Here is an 18,152-nt window from a genome sequence, read left to right on the forward strand (position 1 = left end):
GCAATGTGACAGTCACAAATGTGTACCCTACCACGTCGATTGTGAAGCAATATCTTGTTCAGGCCTAGTTTTTACTAAGCGGGAACTTGGGTAAATGATGCATGTGATGAGGGTGTGGCTAAAGAGGTGGCGAACAGTTCACTGATGTCAGCGCATCGCCGTCCGGCTCCACCCACCAGTTTCCTTATCTCGCACTCCAGGTTCAGGATGCAGTCGAGCTTCCTCTTGCGACAGCGCTGCGCCGCGATTCGATTCTTGCTTCGCCGCCTCACATCGTGGATGAACTCCAGCTGCTCTGAGGTCAGTTTGTGCATTTTTACCATCATTTGGAAGTCGTTCCGTGGAAGATTTGTGATTTGATCAACGGGGAAAGGAAGCTTTACCTGGAAAAAGAGGAGAAAAAGAGAGGAACTTCAGTAAACTCTCGAGCACTCCATATAAAACAGTGGACGCTGAGTGACAGTTCACTGTCAGTTCAGGCCACATAACATCTGCAACACTCTTCAGGGTTGGGGAGCAGCATCACGTATGAAGTTAAATTAGTCCAACTACAGTTTTCAGCAAATTCCTGGTTGTTCATCCATCCATTATCCAAGCTACTTATCCCAATTGATGTCGCAGGATGCTGGAGCCTATCTGAGCAGTCACTGGGCAGCAGGCGGGGAGACACCCTGGACAGGCCGCCAGTAAATAACAGGGCTGACACTTTCATAGGGACGATTTAGTACGGCCGAGCCACCTGACCTACGTCTTTGGACTGTGGGAGGAAACTGGAGCACCCGGAGGAAACCAACACAGACATGGGGAGAACACGCAAACTCCACACAGGACGACCTGGGATGACCCCCCAAGAGGTTGGACTACCCTGGGGTTTGAACCCAGGACCATCTCGCTGTGAGGTGACCGTGCTAACCACTGTGCCACCGTGCCGACCCCTGGTTGTTTCACCATATTCAAATTTCCGTGATGATTTTGTAGATATGTGACTTTCCGGACATGCTTCTGTAAGGGTGTTAAAGGTACAATCCATCACGGCACGCGCTGCCACGGCTATGTGGCGTACGGTGACAACACAATAACTGTACCGACAACGACAAACACGACATATTTCACCATCAGATCATGAACGCTGTGTATTAGTTTGAGAAATGGAGCCAACTAAAAGCCCTGAAAGGAGCTGAAAGTGATGCAGCATTGGATGGTTGTCTCATTTTTTTCTCAAGTAACTAAGTGAACGTTTACAACGCCTGACCAGAAGAATGGCAGGAGTAGGGAAGACAGCCGCTGTGTCCATCAGGTCAGACACTTTCACTGTGAAGGAAATGGTAGTTTGTAAGCGTCCCTGACACGCGTTCACCATGCTGCAGTTCTCATGTTTAACCACAAGATGACAGAAGCACCCCATTCCCGTTTGTGTGTGTGTGTCGCTCTTGCTCTCTCTCTCTCTCTCTCTCTCTCTCTCTCTCTCTCTCTCTCTCTCTCTCTCTCTCTCTCTCTCTCTCTCTCTCTCTCTCTCTCTCTCACACACACACACACACACACACACACACACACACACACACACACACACACACACACACACAAACAAACAGACACACACACACACACAATTTGGTGAGCCGTAAGCGTTCTCAGCCCACATATTTACCATGTACCACATTCTCTAGCAGAGGCAAAAAGGTGAGTGGAGAAATGGGTCTCTCCATCTGGCTCTTACAGCCTGGCAAGGTGCCAGTGTGACAGATTGAGGGGGGTGTGGGGGGCAAGTGACTCGTCAAGCTGATCCAAATCAGTGTCAGGCGATTTCTGTGGGGCATGAATATCTGCATCGGCAACTGATAGCACTCTTCAAGAGCTGCACAAAGAACAAAGAATCAGAAGGGGAAACGCAGTGCTGATTTGGCACGGCAGCACCAGCTATGCAAACCCATTGAAATGCAAAAATTTAGGATAGGAATTTTTGTGTATGTGTGTGTGAGAGTATTCTTTTAATTCCATATTTTGGAGCGCAGCAATAAGCTTGGCCTCTTTTCCCTCAGGTGATGGCAAACCTTCTGATGAGCACATCATAGGCAGATCCAACCCAGTGGTATCTGCCTGCACCAGGGAGCTGTAGCTTTAGGCAGAGGAGAAGATGGGGGGGGAGAAACAGAGAGACAGAAAAGCGGAGCGAAGGCATAACAAAGGGCGAGAGGAGGAAGAGCTGGAGAGCTTGGCAGAGATGAGAGGAGCTCGCTGCTCTCTCCCGTTTCTCCTCTTAGCCACCCTCCTCCCGAACAGCCCCCCCAACCCACCCCCCGCCCTCGATTGCACACCCCCATGGACACCTCACCAGGGTGCAAGGAGAACAAAGTCATACGAAGGAGGAAGAGATGTGGAGTGGGTAAGTGGACGTGTGTGTGTGTGTGTGTGTGTGTGTGTATATATATATATATATCCTGGGGTGCCTGGCTGCTGAAGCAGGTCCAGAAGCTCCCTGGAGCCTCCCTGACCTCTCAGATGACTGCAGGCAGTGAGCCCAAGTGAAACACCTGCAGTGGAGGACAATAGAGTGCAAGGGACTCACTCTGTCTGTCTCTCTCTCTGTCCACGAGACTGTAAACCTTTGTTGGCTTATACATTGCCGGGGTGTAAGCACTGCATGCGGGGGACAGGGGGTGCTGGTGGTGGTTTCTTTTGAGAGGATGCAACCAAGAGCGAGGTGCCTATGCAAGACTGAAATCGAAATTATCCCCTGCCTAAGGAGCGAATATCTCTGTCAATCTATCCCTATGGGGGGGGGGGGGGTAGAAAGTCTTGGGTTTCTTCATTAAAGGCTCTGGCCTCGGCAGCCAGAGTAGGAGTCATAGTTCTCATCTTGACCTGACATCTGCATGCAGATGACATGAATAAATAATGCACGGCGCTTTCAAGGCCGTGCGTGGCTCTCTACACTCGCCGGGGCATGATGTCGACTCTGAGCCTCAAAGACACACACACACACACACACAGAGTGAGTGAGTGAGTGAGTGAGTGAGTGAGTGAGTGAGTGAGTGAGTGAGTGAGTGAGTGAGTGAGTGAGTGAGTGAGTGAGTGAGTGAGTGAGTGAGTGAGTGAGAGAGAGAGAGAGAGAGAGAGAGAGAGAGAGAGAGAGAGAGAGAGAGAGAGAGAGAGAGAGAGAGAGAGAGAGAGAGAGAGAGAGATAAAGGAATGTAGATTCTGTGAATCCAGAGCAGTCTGGTCTGAATTTATGACCACACGGAGGTGTACTCAGTCATCCCAGTCTTGTAGTAGAACTGGTTCCCCTGGTGGACCTACTAAAAATAGCCCCCCCCCCCATCACACACAGGCCATCAGTCCGACTTCCTGTCTGTGGAGGGAGAAATAAAGAAAGGAAGAGAGAGCGAGAGGGAGACTACACTCCCATGCTAACCGCCGTGCATTGTGGGGGCTCTCGGAGCAGCAGTTTAATCACAAACAGAGTCATCTCCTTCGCTGCTACAGATGAAGCTGGCAGGCGGCGGCGGTTGTTTTATGGCTTCCGTACATTTCTGTCTCTCTCTCTCTCTCCCTCTCTCACACATTCACTCATTCTCTCTGGGTCATTCTGCAGTAAATGGGGTCCAGAGTAAAAAGTAGGGCTCATCTAACCAGGGCCAGCGACGCACTGTTCCTCTTTTCTGACGGCCTTGTTTTTCTTCAGACAAGTAGAAAACTGTTACAGGGCGGCGGGTGGGAGGCGTTTTCATGTTTCTATCACCGGCAGTCCCCCCAGCTCTTACTTTATTTCTACACAGACACTTTCTCCACTTGCAGAAATTGGCGCAAGGCATTTTAACTGGGCCACCCTCTGCGACTTATTTTACAAGGCTTCCAGACTTACGCTCACCTACGCTTACTAGGCTCCGCCATTTAATCCGATTCCTAAAAGAGATCTTCTCATGTGACGAAGGGTTAGGATTCCTGCATACTGTGTGCTTTTTCTTTTTTTGGACATGCTCCTTCATACTTCTGTAATTAACCCTGTAATTAAGCTCAAGTGCTTCCTAATGAGATTATGAAAAGTGTCACACACTCCCATCCTTCCCCTGATCGGGGTAAAGATAATGTTGAGAGGGAGTTGGTAGCAGCTCATTCCTTCAGCCACGGTCTGCCCTGCGGTTTAGGGTGGTGAAGATGCTCCCTCATGAAGACAAGGGCCGTGCCTGTGTGTTCAGCGCTACCACGGGATGAAGGGTTGTGGGTTGGAGTTGACCCGAGTTGGCCCCCAAGGCGCCAACATACTGCTAGCTGGAGCTGGAGCCTCATTTACCGTATTGATCGAGCCCTACAGGGATGCATATGTGAGTGTTGGCTTCATTTGTCTTCGCGGGTTTGTTATGTGTATCTGTTAGGGTTGTAGCATGGACTCGGGTCTTGGTCTCTTCTTGGACTTCACAGCATAATGAGTTGGACTCAGTCTGAGAAAGTGCGGACTCGCGAAAATTTTTCAAGATTTAATTCAAGTTTTTTCACATTATTGAAATGAATACTAAATTTTCACTTCGGAGATCAATAAGGTGCAATATCTATTTACTTTTTAAATTACTATTATGCCTCTGAAACATTGGAAAATCGGAATATGACATACTCCTTCCTTGGCAGGAGAAAATAAGGAAGCCTATATAAATATTACAGCGTACTGAAATATCGACTTTACTTCGATAATAGACTAAACAGTTACTGCCATGGTGTTTAACTGGATTTGCACTGTTCTGGTGTCAGTCTTCACAGATGCTTTGTCCTCATTGGTCTTGAGTTTGACTTCCCACCTTAAAAGTATCGGCCTTGACTTGGACTTGATAGGCTTCAGTCTTGGACTCGAGTCCGGAGTTGGTCTCGTACTGGTCCTGACTACAAGGCTAATATCTGTGTGCGTCTCTGTGAAGGTTTTCTTATCGCCCATTTACGTACTAGTTTCTTTCTGTTGTGTTCTGTGTGATAGACGTTGATAACGTGAAGAATTTCCTTCCTGTCAACAACTATGTGACTGTCTATCTACCCATTCTTCTCCTGGACCACCACCTTGCCGTGGTGGAGAAGCTTGCCTAATGATCCCAAGAGCTATGCCATCCAGAGCTTGGCTCCTGGTAGGGTCACCCAAGGTGGATAGGTCAAGGGGGAGGTTCCAGACGAAGCACAATCCAACAAAGACCTCAATGGCGGAACTGGTGGAAGAAGTCCCCAGGTCACAAAGGCAGTGAAGGTGGAGGAAGGCTGCAACAGAGGGTGGTCCCCAATCGTCGTGGTTCTCCATGCCATTGGACTCTGGCCACCTCCTGCCAAGGACCGTGTGGTGGCTGCAGGCGCGTCAGCCTCTCTAGTAAAAAGCTGTCAGGCGCAGGTGTCCTCCCGCAAGGATACCAACAAGGACCTAGAAGGAGCACAGTCATACTCGACCCCGAGTGACCGCTGATGATGATGATCTACCCATCAACCTATCTACTTCTCTATGGGCAAACTATGTTTTACTTGCAGACACAACAAGTTTACTTGAAAAGATATCTTCTGTGTTTGGTCTTTAGATGAATCCTATAGACCTCTCCAGCGGAACAGCAGAAATCCCCCCTGGATGGTTTGAGGCTCAGAGGAGGGATGGTATCTTGTTAACGTTGTTATGACACGTTTGTAACGCCTCATCCTTAGTAAATACAGATTTAAGAGTAAAATGAACCGGCAAACACTATAGTCCTCCTTTTATATTTGAACACGTCATCCTCCACTCATTCTCCGGGCAACCTGACAGATGTGTTGTGTCATTTAGTAAAGGTTTTATTTCCCCCATGTAAGCTGTGTTAAACAGATTGTATAGCAAATACCTCTTCACCGACTGAATGGGATGCTAAGGATATAAGCTATATTCTGAACTCCCACTGCAGACAAGGAAAACTAGCAGAGCATATATCAGGCTCTGCTTTCTACCGCTCACGCTCTTTCATTTCCTTTCATTATTAGTGCATCTTTTACATCAGCCCCCATAATGAGTCATCCATTTGTCCCGGTCCTCATCAACATGCGGATAATATTTGGTTATATATCGTTGCCGTCGGATTGAAATCTCATCTCCCCAAAGAGCACTTATACCCAGGCTGACTATGTATTCATGAATTTTGGACATCGCTATGATGTGTTGGTAGAAGGAGGTCTTCATGGCCCTTGCGGTAGTGAAACTTGCTCAGCAAAAAAAAAAGAGGAAATTGTTGCTTTTCAATTCAACCCCTCATAAGCTGTGTGAGTAAATAGTCTCTTACTGTACCTGACCTCTCACAGCACGGAACTCTGCACACGAGACTGCAGCGCATGCACACAATATCAGTTGAATGACACACGATATTACCACAACGGGCGACTACAACATCTGCTGACGTTGTGAATGGCAAGCCTCGCTCAGACCACAGACAGAGCGAAGGCTTCTCTGGCAGGCAGTGTGCGAGGACACAGGGAACTGATATTTGGGTTTGTGCACTTCCTGTCACACATTCGCTCTGCTTTGCACCTACAGTCTCGATAAAGGGCAATGTGCTGATGTATCAGGACCACTTCCTCATTCCTCCCTCGACTTGGAGATCAATACGCTGCATCGCCGCGGCCAGACGATACGCAAGAACGAGCCAAACGCCTACACTGCAGCCCAGAGCCAGAAAGGTGAGAGAGAGAGAGAGAGAAAGGTGGAGACAGACAGACAGAGAAATTGGGAGAAATTGAGAGAGTAGTAAAAAGAGAATATGAGAGGAAAAACAGAGACAGAGAAAAGCGGAAAAAAGGAGAGTGAGAGAGAGAGAGAGAGAGAGGATCAAAGACAATGAAAGAGAGATGGAGAGATGTGGAGCACAGAAGCCAACGAGAGAGAGAATAGAGAAAAGAGAAAGAGCAAAAACAACAGATAGCAATAGAGAGTTCAAAAAGAAAGGACAAGGGAAGAGAGATGGAGAAAAGGAGGGAATGAGAGCCAAAGAAAGAAAGTCTGATGTAGAGAAGGAGGGAAACGGAGACAAAGATATAAAAAAGAAAGCGAGGAAAGGGACAAAAGACAGACAGAGAAAGGCGCCAAGGAGGCAGACAGGAGGAGAGAGGTTAAAAAAAAAAGAGAACGAGAGAAAAAAACGGAGAGAAAGAAAGAAGACAGAGAAAGAGGACAACAGACAGGGAAAGAGAGATAGAGAGGAGAGAGAGAATCAGAGAAACTGAGAATCAAGGAAAAAGAGAGACACGACCAGAAACAAAGAAAGAGAGATGGAAAGATGTAGAGAACAAGAGAAAAGGTGACAGACAGAGTAGTAAAAAGAGAACTCGACAGAGAAAAACAGAAAAAGGAAAAGAGAAAACAAGAGATGAGGAACGAGAGAACGAGCACCAGAGAGCCATAGAAACAGAAAGAAAGTGAGTTGAGAAAGAGGGAGAGAGGCAGACAGACGGTGAGAGAAAGACAGAAAAGACAGAGAGAGGTGACAAGAGTGAGAGAGAGAGAGAGAGCGAGAGAGATGGACTGTGGTGTTGATTGGGAGTATTAACGAGTCTTTCATATTACAGGAAGTCATCTGATTCACTGGTAAGGCCAAAAATATCGCCTAATGCAGCTTTGAGACAACGCTCCCATGTTGCCCTACTCACAACACAACACAACACAACACAACACAACCGCCGTGCTTCACATCTACTGAGTTTGTGTCCTTGTTGTTTAAACTCGGCTTCCTCCCCCATCAGACATCACCCTGACCGCAGTCTCCATCACTGGGATGCAGCTATTCTTACACAGCCCCCACCCCGAGGCAATGGAGTCTGCCGTTTGCTCCCTAAACACAAGCTGTGCCCCTCTCCTCTGGATGCCGTGTTGGTCCCCACAGCCGAAATGACAGAGGTGAGCAGGCTGGGTAGGAAAAGAAAAGAGTGGCCCAGGAGGTATGAGGTAGCAGAGAAAAACCAAAGCTCTGTGTGTGTGTGTGTGTGTGTGTGTGTGTGTGTGTGGGTGGGTGTGGGGGGGTATTCTAACAGTAGGCTTGAAGTACATTTGCTTTGACCCCTACTCCTACAACGCCGCCACGTTGAAGGCAGCGGCGAAGGGGGGACCTGGGAACCGTTCATTCATAATAAATCTTATCTACAGCCAGCGATAGCGAGTGGAAAGCTGGCAGATAACCCGTGTGTGAGTCAATAGAGGTTCGACAGGCCATATTGTGCAAGGTAATGAAGTGGCAGCGCGCATCTATGACAGACACACATGTATGTGTACACACATACATACACACACACATGGATGACGGAGGGAACCGTAATGTCTCCGAGTTTTTTTTGGGCTGCCCGCTCGGTAGACGTCTCAGTGCCGTGAATCAGTCTGTGCGATAATTTACAGCAACCCCCCCCCCCCCCCGGCCCATAAATCCGACGGGCGGATGGTGTTGAGGTGCTGGATGCCCTGCTAGGAAGGTAATAATTACACATTACCGCCGAGGCCTCTTTATCTTACGGCTTTTTTTTTTTTTCTGCTGAGGAACTCGATTCTTTCCTCCGTCAGCGAAGTCCTGTCATGTTGCTCCAACCGCTCGCGAAACAGGGACCCACTCTGTGGATCTGGTGAACATGATCACCATGGCAACGCACCAGTTTCGCTCACGCTCACACATACACACACACACACACCTCTCTCTCTCTCTCTCTCTCTCTCTCTGTGCACTTAGGCTGAGAAGCGGAGTGCTTTCTCCATTAAAGTTCATCAAAAGCAATCCTGCCTTGGCCCGCAGGAAGCGTGTCTAAATGCGGTCGCAGGGTGATGGGAAGGTCAGAGAAAAACACCTGCTGACGAGGTTTAAACGCTCCAATCAACAACGTGTCTCTCACAACCACACACTTATAATCCATACCGAGCTTACCCTTGCCATCTCCATGAGTCGCACTAAGAGCATCAGCTCGGGGAGCGCCACAGCGTGAATCTCAAAGTGAAAATGGAGACCGGCATCAACGCCGCTCCCGCTGAGCGAACTTGCGTCCGCTCAAAGGGGGCCAAAAAAAACAAACACAAAAAAATGCACTCGTCGCGAGCATGAGCTTTTTATTGTCCTTATTATCCTCTGTTCAACACTTCCTCCGTCCCTCAACGGGTCCCTGCTGACGGTGAACAACAGCACTGGTCTTATAAGTGGGCCTGGAGGACGTCTGCGCGGGGTGGATTAGGGGTTGATAATTAGGGGATTGGCCGTCCATCCTTGTCAGCACTGCTAAAGCCCCGCTACTGTCCCGTCATGATATAAACAGACCCTCCCAACCACTCCTAATCAACTCGCTACCCCACCCACCCACCGCCCCCCGCCCCCCCATGCAAAACCCCATTAAACCTTTATGACACAAGCCCGTTGCTCTCGTAAAAAAAGGGAAGCCGGGCTCTCTTCTGTAACACGAGGCACACCTTCACCGTGGCGCTGCGCTGCGGCTAATTGGTGATAGACCAGAAATGTCAAATCTCTTGCTAGCCTGAGAATTACCGTATGCATATTTATGGAGGGAGATTATAGATGTCGCCGTTTCTGCAGGGATAAAAATGAGCTGGTTACAGAGCTTTGGTACCGGCGGGGAGGTGGATGTAGAGCCACGGAGAATCGCTCCAGAGGGCAGTCTTGCCCTTTGTGAATTCTGACCCCTCAGTCATCCGCCGTCAATTCAACTTAAAAGTTGCTTTGAAATGAATTGGCATGAAATACACTGTGAGTGAGTGTGTGTGATAGGTGTGCAGAGCAACCATACTTGACTACATCAAGCACATCTCTTACACAACACACCACACAATTAAACTACACATTACATTCAGGTATTCTATTGTCCTGTTTGTGCTGTGCAAGTATGTATGTGTGGGCACGTGAGGATGGGTGAATTTGTTTTGTGAATGTGTGCGTTGATCGTTCACTGTAGTCTTTCTCAGTCTCTCACATTCTCATATACACACATACATTTACCGCCGCACCCACACGCATATACACAAACATCTTCATGACTCTGCTTGGATTGCTCCGGCACATTTGGACTCCTAATATTCAGACTCATTACACAGATATCCAGCAGTGCATAAAGCAGATTAATAATATCAAAGCACATCTGTGCCCTTTGGTGGTGCTGTAAATCTTGTAGGGACCACTCCCGCTTCAATTATACCATGATTTAATGACTGCTAATGCGGACCTGGAGAGCAGGCCACAGCCAGATAATTAGCTGAGGTGGGGTTGAATTGGTGCGGCTGCGTTTGCACATTACATGTACTGAGACCGTGTTTCACACTCACCTCTGGCCCCCGCTCCTGAACGTGGCAGGACTCGCTGTCCCCCTCGGAGAAGGAACCCGACTCATCGCTGGAGTTCGTGCCGTAGGACTGCTCACATTTGATCTTGGGACGCACTTGGTTGAAAAGGGCGTCCCCCCCTGCACCGGGCTCCTGCGGGTCCGTGTTGAGGCAGCGCGCCGCGTTGGAGCACGGCGAGGAGGAGAACTCAAACTGCGGGAGGCTGCACGGGGAGCCGCCGCTACCATCCTCCGCATAGGAATAGGAGGAGCAGGAGCTGGAAGTCCTGGTGCGCGTCTCGCAGGGCGGCGAGCGCGGGCACACTTTGATTGGCACTGGGCAGCTGGTGTTGGGCCTCGGGCGGCAAAGGAGATTCGGCTCGACAGAGGCGGTGCTGGGAGAGTAGGTCTGGGAGGTGGGGAGGGACTGGCTGGCTCCACCCCAAAGGCCCTTTGGCGCATGCTCAGAGAGCTCCATCTCCAAAGACTTCCCGCCGGGGTAGGAATGCGCCGGGGTTCCCAGGCGGTCGCAGGCCCCTGAGGAAAATATGACACTGCGGCGGTCTAACTCCACCTCCTGTTTGCATACCCCGTCGCAGGAGGCGGACTTGAGCGTCAACCCCGCAGGGAAAGCGTCCACGTCCTTTGGGGACGTAACAGACAGACCCAACTCCCTGGTGAAGGGCCTGAAGTCCTTTTTAGGATCTCCCTGAGAAGTATCTTTGTCCTGCGGGCAGAGTCTGTTGGCAAATAGCTGCTGTGACGTGTTGGGCAGACTGGGGAGGTCCGCCTCTTTCTTGAAGAAGGCTCGGAGGCAGGAGGGTGACTTGGTTCTCTCCGCGGAGACGGGGTTGTCCATCTCCATGGCCATCACATCGTCCCTGTCATCCTGCTCATCACCTGACAGGCTCAATGAGATGGGGTCTTCCTCCGTTTTTGGCTCCACTTTGATCTGGGCCACCGGCAGCCTGCCCTCTCCCTGCGCTGCCCCGCCAGTGCCGCTCTCATGTAATGTGCTTGGAAAACCTGAGGTACTGGTGTGTGAGGAGGTGTCATTGTTGTGCTTGTTGCAAGCCCACTGGTACTTCCTGTATTTGGGGCAGCGGGGCACGTCTGACGCGCCGTGCCTGTCAAAGTCCAGCCGGCCGTCGGTGAAGCCACCTGGCACGGCCGTGGTGACCTGCTCATCGTCGGGTTGTCGCAGGGAGGGTAGGAGGGTGTCGGCTCGCCGGCGTGCCCTGGGGGAGGTGGGCCTCACCGCCTCCGACTGCATGCTCTCATCCTCCGAGTTGTTGGCCTCCCCCTTCAACTTTCGGCAGAGCAGTAGGCCGTTGTCCTCCTCGCTGCGCAGCTGAGCTTCCAGGAAGCGAAAGCACGAGTCCTCCAGGTTGTGCATGCGCAGGAATTCGGCACAGCGGATGACCTCCTGGATGTTTTCTCTGCTGAGTAACAGCTTAGCGGTGTAGGCAAACTGCAACAATGGCGCGAATCCCCTGGCAGTGACCTGCGAAAAAAACAGGGAAATTGCTAGCATTACCATCAGCACAGCCATTGTTCAGAGCCCTTGGAGTGTGGTGAGACAACCCGACAGCTCTGATGACCATAAACAAACACTGTAAAGTACCAGTTAATCTTTTATCGGGTCAGCACTGAACATTCTACACAACGGTAAATAAAAACTTGTGCTCCATGCCGCTGTCAGGCTGTCATGTTCATAACAACAAGCCAATTGATATTCCAGCAGCCCACCACTGTCGACTGTTCCCCCAACCCAAACCCAATCACTGTGTTGTTGTTTTTTTAACTTGCCTATTGTGGGTTGTCATTTTATGCTACCTTCCCAGTCATTCATTCATACAAATTCTTATTTAAGAGCGGCCGAGTGCCATCATGTTCTATGAAACGCCGAGCACCAAGTAGTCTCCCTGACGTATCAAAATAAGATCATATCAAGTTTTCTTCTAAATAAGACCAGACTAAATTTTTCTTCTGAATAAGGTACTTTTTTTTTTTATCCCTGTAGAGAAAGTGTAATATGCAGCAGCAAGCAAACTCAAAACAGTGCAACAAACAAGCGTCTTAGATGCAAAAGCACACATTTTGTTTGACCTTGTGGGGTTCCCCCTGTTGTTGTCTTGGATGGTCACAGATTCACTAGATATGCCTTGCACTCTCCCTACAGTTTTTTACCACCCACTACATTTAAATTTGCTTCGCTAAATTCCATGCATTCTGCATTACCTCGCTCTGTGTGTAATTTACATTACAATTCTGTTACATGTGTGTACTCTGTGCATTTGACACCTATTGCATGTCTGTCCATCCTGGAAGAGGGATCCCTCCCCTGTTGCTCCTCCTGAAGCTTCTCCTATTTTTTTCTTGACAAGGTTTTTCTTGTAGAGTTTTTCCTCATTCACATCTAGGGTCCAAGGATAGAGGGTGTCATATACTGCAGTGTATTGCACTGATTTTGGGCAATACAAGTAAACTTGACTTTACGTGTGCACAAAATTATGCCACAGGATCATTGTCTTAAGTTTTTAATTGCAAGTAGGTCTACTATTGACTGCACACCCCTCCCCCCCTTTCTCCCCCAATTGTTCTTGGCCAATTACCCCACCCTTCCAAGCTGCCCCGGTCACTGCTCCACCTCCTCTGCCGAGCCGAGGAGGGCTGCAGACTGCCACATGCCTCCTCTGATACATGTGGAGTCACCAGCTGCTTCTTTTCACCTGACAGTGAGGAGTTTCACCAGGGGGACGTCGTGCATGGGGGGATCACGCTATTCCCTCCAGTTCCCCCTCCTCCCCGAACAGGCACCCCGACCGTCCAGAGGAGGTGCTAGTGCAGCGACCAGGACACATACCCACATCCAGCTTCCCACCCGCAAACACGGCAAATTGTGTCTGTAGGGACACCCGACCAAGTCGGAGGCAACATGGGGATCTGAACTGGTGATCCCCGTGTTGGTAGGCAACGGAATAGACCGCTACGCTACCCGGACGCCCCATGACGGCTCAGCTGATGTTACATATGATTGACATCATATCCTGATTAACTAAAATTAGCTCACCCGTATGATGTTTTTAGCTAACCAATAAACCCAGAAAAGCAACCTGACACATCAGAAAAACTTAAAAACATTCATCAAAGATTGATTTGTTTGAGCAAGTTAAAGGTGATAGAGGACGTCTTCCTTGCATCTGTTGATGGGGTTTCTGTGAAATCCTACCTCTAATGAAACCACATGGACAATATTAAGTGATAGAATATGAGGGACAGACTAAAAACTACTACTACTACTACTACTACTACTTTCAGCTGCTCCCATTAGGGGTCATCACAGAGGATCATCCGTTTCCATCTCTTCCTGTCCTCTGCATCTTCTTCTGTCACACCAGCCACCTGCATCTCCTCCCTCCCCACATCCATAAACCTCCTTTTTGGCCCTCCTCTTCTTCTCTTCCCTGGCAGCTCCATATTCAGCATCCTTCTCCCAATATACCCAGCATCTCTCCTCCACACATGTCCAAACCATCTCAATCTCGCCTCTCTTGCTTTGTCTCCAAACCGTCCAACCTGAGCTGTCCCTCTAATATACTCGTTCCTAATCCTGTCCTTCCTCATCACTTTGCATCTTCAACTTAATAACTTTATGTTAGTACATTTTTTTTTAAAAACCCGCAAAATTTTCCACATGTTACAAAAGTATATACAGTATTTTAGATGCACTCACTCATTCACCCACAGGAATCACATCAACCACCCACACAATTCTATGCATATGGTTCAGCTAAATGTGAGGCTAAATGTCAGTTTGTGAGTGAGTGAGAAGCCAAGTTCACAGGGTGCTTTGCATCTCAAACAGCAGTATATTAACACAACTACTATGCAAGCAGAGTGTGAAAAATGTCAAGCTCAAAGGCCATTCAGGGTTTCTGAATGACCTTTGAGCTCACCTAAAGAAAGAATTTATCAAAATGGAGCTCCTAAAATGATGGGTCTCTATAATTGAACAGAAGTATAATGGCAGAGTTTCTGATTATTGTGTTGGAGAGGATTTTTTGTTGTTGTTGTTGACCCCCCCCCCTTTTCTCCCCTAATTGTACCTGGCCAATTACTCTGCTCTCCGAGCTGTCCCAGTCACTGCTCCACCCCCTCTGCCAATTCGGGGAGGGCTGCAGACTACCACATGCCTCCTCCAATACATGTGGAGTCACCAGCTGCTTCTTTTCACCTGACAGCGAGGAGTTTCACTAGGGGGACGTAGCGTGTGGGAGGATCATGCTACCCCCCCAGCCCCCCCCCCACGAACAGCTGCCCCGACTGACCAGAGGGGGCGCTAGTGCCGCGACCAGGACACATACTCACATTCGGCTTTCCACCCGCAGACACGGCCAATTGTGTGTGTAGGGACGCCCAACCAAGCCAGAGGTAACATGGGGATTCGAACAGGCGACCCCCGTGTTGGTAGGCAACGCAATAGACCGCTACGCTACCCAGACGCCCTATGTTGGAGATGATTTTTCATGGCAAAAGGAAGGAGTGATTCGATGTAATTCACACACTGTATACAGGCTATGCATAGTACAGTGTGGGCAGGGTAACCTTCAGAAACAGTGCCGTCTCTATCTGCATACTTAACAGGCCAGACTGGGGCAATATCATCCGCCACTGTCAATTAAAATAACCTGCCCGGGAGACTGGGGGTCGAATCGCTTTCTCAAGGGCAACTAGATGTGTCGAAACAAAGTAGAGGACAGGCTTTCCTGCCCTCCACAGCATCAGTAATCTATATTTGTGACCTTAAAAATCACAAATCTGCCTCTCTAACCTTCTAATGTTACGGCCTCCCTGTGCTGACATGTGTACGTATATCTGAGCATTTTTCCTGCAATGCACAAGACTGAAAAACTGAAGCAGGTCACGGCTTCCTCACTCTCCGTGTCAGCGCCCTGTGTCCTGGGGTCAAGTGGCCATAAAGCCTAATGGTTTGTAAGACTGTGGGGCTTATCCCTCGCTCCAGCCATGTGGCCTGGGATGAGAGCAAGAAGCCTCTCGTTTAGACCTAATGCTAGATAATTAGGTACAGTAAACTCCTGAGCCTGAGCAAGTCAGGGCTGTCCTCGGCTTCTGTTATCACTGAACGGACAGCCACGAGAAAGGAGCCAGAGGAGCCGGCTTAATACTTTGGCCCTGTCTGCTGCTTGGAGAGCGGCATGAAGCTTGTGTTGGATCGCGCTCCTCCGTCACCTGGGCGTGTGGCTCTGGTGCACAATCCAAATTCTTTGTTCTGGCTCTGCTGAAAGACACATCACTGTCAGATGCTTGGCCAAGGTCGCCCTCTTTTCTTTTTTTTAGAAGAAGAAGAAGGAGGAAGAAAGCCACTTTATTTTGTCACTGTATTGTTACAATGAGTTGTATTCTTACAACGGATTTGTTCTCTGCATCCTATTGTATAGGAGCCATGGGCAGCTGCAGCGCCCAGGGACGAACTCCATCCAGTTCTTTCCATTTGCCTTGCTCAGGGGCACAGACAGGAGTATTAACCCTAACATGCATGTCTTTTTGATGGTGGGAGGAAAGCAGAACACCCGGAGGAAACCCATGCAGACACAGAAAGGACCCGGGGACGGCCTGGGGTTCGAACCCAGGACCTTCTAGCTGTGAAGCAACAGTGCTAACCACTGGACCACTAACCTGACCTCTTAAGTCTATAAAAGCCTCTATTTTATGATGTAAATTGTGTCTGTGTCTGACATCATCTCACTCACTTCTGGTTTTGACTTTCCCTGCCTGCTAAGTGTCCCAGAGCTCCAGGAAAGCAATAATAGCCAACAGTTGTGTAATTCTAAATTCTATAATTCATCAATATCAATAAACCAGACATGCAATCCCATATAGGATGGGCCATTTAGATGGCATGACACGAAAATAAAATATTCATACATTCATTCATTCAACCCGTTTTACAGTGGATTCACTCTGATTCTCGCGAGGCATCGTTTTGCTCCACAAAGCATCCCTTTCAGGGGCTGAGTAATGTTAAGTCTTCCCTTACAAGATTAAACAGAGGCTCCCAGATGTAAGGACTAAGAGGCACAATGTGGTTTTAATGAGCCTTCTGTTTACCGATTGTTTTTTCTGCTTTTGTTAGATTGTGGGGGGTGGTAAACAAGATGGACTACCCTGGGTGGAACGGTATCTGCTGTGTGAGCGGACTGGTGGCTTCCAGCAGTCCCAGGGTCCATGCCAGACACCCTGCTAGTAAAAACAGGATTTTCGCCTCCTCGGTATTGAAGCATCCAAAACCACAGAAATTTGCTCTGTGGATTTTTCCGATTGGAAAAACAACCAAGCACTATGTATGAGGAAACACAAATATGTGAGGGAAAGAAAATAGCTTGAGGTCGTCTGAATAAGTCTCAGAGATGAATCAATAGGCCTTGCAGATATTCTAAGTAAAAAAAAAAAAAAAAAAAAAAAAAAAAAAAGGATGCTAGGTTTATGGAAAGTTGTTTTGCCTTCTTTTCATTAACGGTCTTCAACCAACATAAGCCACATTGTCCTTGTACTGATTTCTCACTATATTTCCAACGAGACCCTGTGTGTATAAAATTGAGATCAACGCGATAGAGAAAGTGGTCATGTCACTTTGCATATGCCGGATCACAAGATATAGACAGACGGCTCTGCTTGGACAACTGTACTTACCTGAGTGCTCTCATCTTGACTGCGATCGAGCCGTCTTATCTCATAGTGACTAAGACCAATTACACACACACACACACACACACACACACACACACACACACACACACACACACACACACACCTACAAACAAACACACAGAGGCGCCAAAGGTGCTCTCTTTGCCATGAAACCAAATATGAGTGCGAGACAATGCTGCAAAACTGACCATACGGTAATTAGACTGAGTGCATGTTTTATATAAAAATCATGCTCACGGGGCATCTGGGTGGCATGGCGGTCTATTCCGTTGCCTACCAGCACAGGGATCCGGGTTCAAATCCCCCGTGTTGCCTCCGGCTTGGTCAGGCGTCCCTACAGACACAATTAGCCATGTCGGCGGGTGGGAAGACGGATGTGGGTATGTGTCCTGGTCGCTTCACTAGCGCCTCCTCTGGTCGGTCGGGGCGCCTGTTCGAGAGGGAGGGGGAGCTGGGGGGAATAGCGTGATCCTCCCACACGCTATGTCCCCCAGGTGAAACTCCTCAATGTCCGGTGAAAAGAAGCGGCTGGTGACTCCACATGTATTGGGAGGAGGCATGTGGTAGTCTGCAGCCCTCCCTGGATCGGCAGAGGGGGTGGAGCAGTGACCGGGACAGCTCGGAAGAGTGGGGTAATTGGCCGGATACAATTACAATTGGGGAGAAAAAGGGGAAAGCAAAAAAATATAAGAAAATAATTTCCCCAGTCTGTCAATTCATTTTCTCAAACTACATGGAAACGTGAGGTGTGAGCACGAGAGCTGCCGTCATTCATGTGCATTTGCAGCAATTGCTTCAAGATAATCAATTAATAAATCTGAAAACCACAATATATGACAATCATAAAACATGATTGAGGAGTGGCGATGCATGGCTAATTACTTAGGTCTAAATGAGAGGGTACAGAGCCCTAAGCACAGCGCGATAACCATGTTATATTGAGAATATGACGAAAACGAGGTCACAAGTAGTACTGCGCGGTTTGGGTTCAAGAAAATTCAAGCATGTTTTCTTAAATTAAAGCATATTTAAGAAAAAATGCCCTAAAAATAGGGAAACATCTATCATTTGACTGCTCCCTGGCTCCATGTGGATGCAACACAACAGGCCACAACAACATGCTGCCTGGCTGTGCAGTA

At 48.7% G+C, this 18,152-nt stretch overlaps 1 protein-coding gene across 1 annotated transcript in view; it reads right to left on the bottom strand.

The window, feature by feature from the left end:
• The window catches only part of bach2b (BTB and CNC homology 1, basic leucine zipper transcription factor 2b), a 35,703-nt gene that overhangs the window by 1,662 nt on the left and 15,889 nt on the right, over window positions 1–18,152 (bottom strand). Inside the window, exons 2-3 of the mRNA XM_056294899.1 lie at window positions 10,286–11,785; window positions 177–383 (exon numbers count right to left, since the gene is read on the bottom strand). Of these exons, the coding sequence (XP_056150874.1) occupies window positions 177–383; window positions 10,286–11,785 (1,707 nt within the window). The remainder of the gene's footprint in view (window positions 1–176; window positions 384–10,285; window positions 11,786–18,152) is intronic.

This window comes from Lampris incognitus, chromosome 15 (genome assembly GCF_029633865.1).
Source record: "Lampris incognitus isolate fLamInc1 chromosome 15, fLamInc1.hap2, whole genome shotgun sequence".
Taxonomy (NCBI): Eukaryota; Metazoa; Chordata; class Actinopteri; order Lampriformes; family Lampridae; genus Lampris; species Lampris incognitus.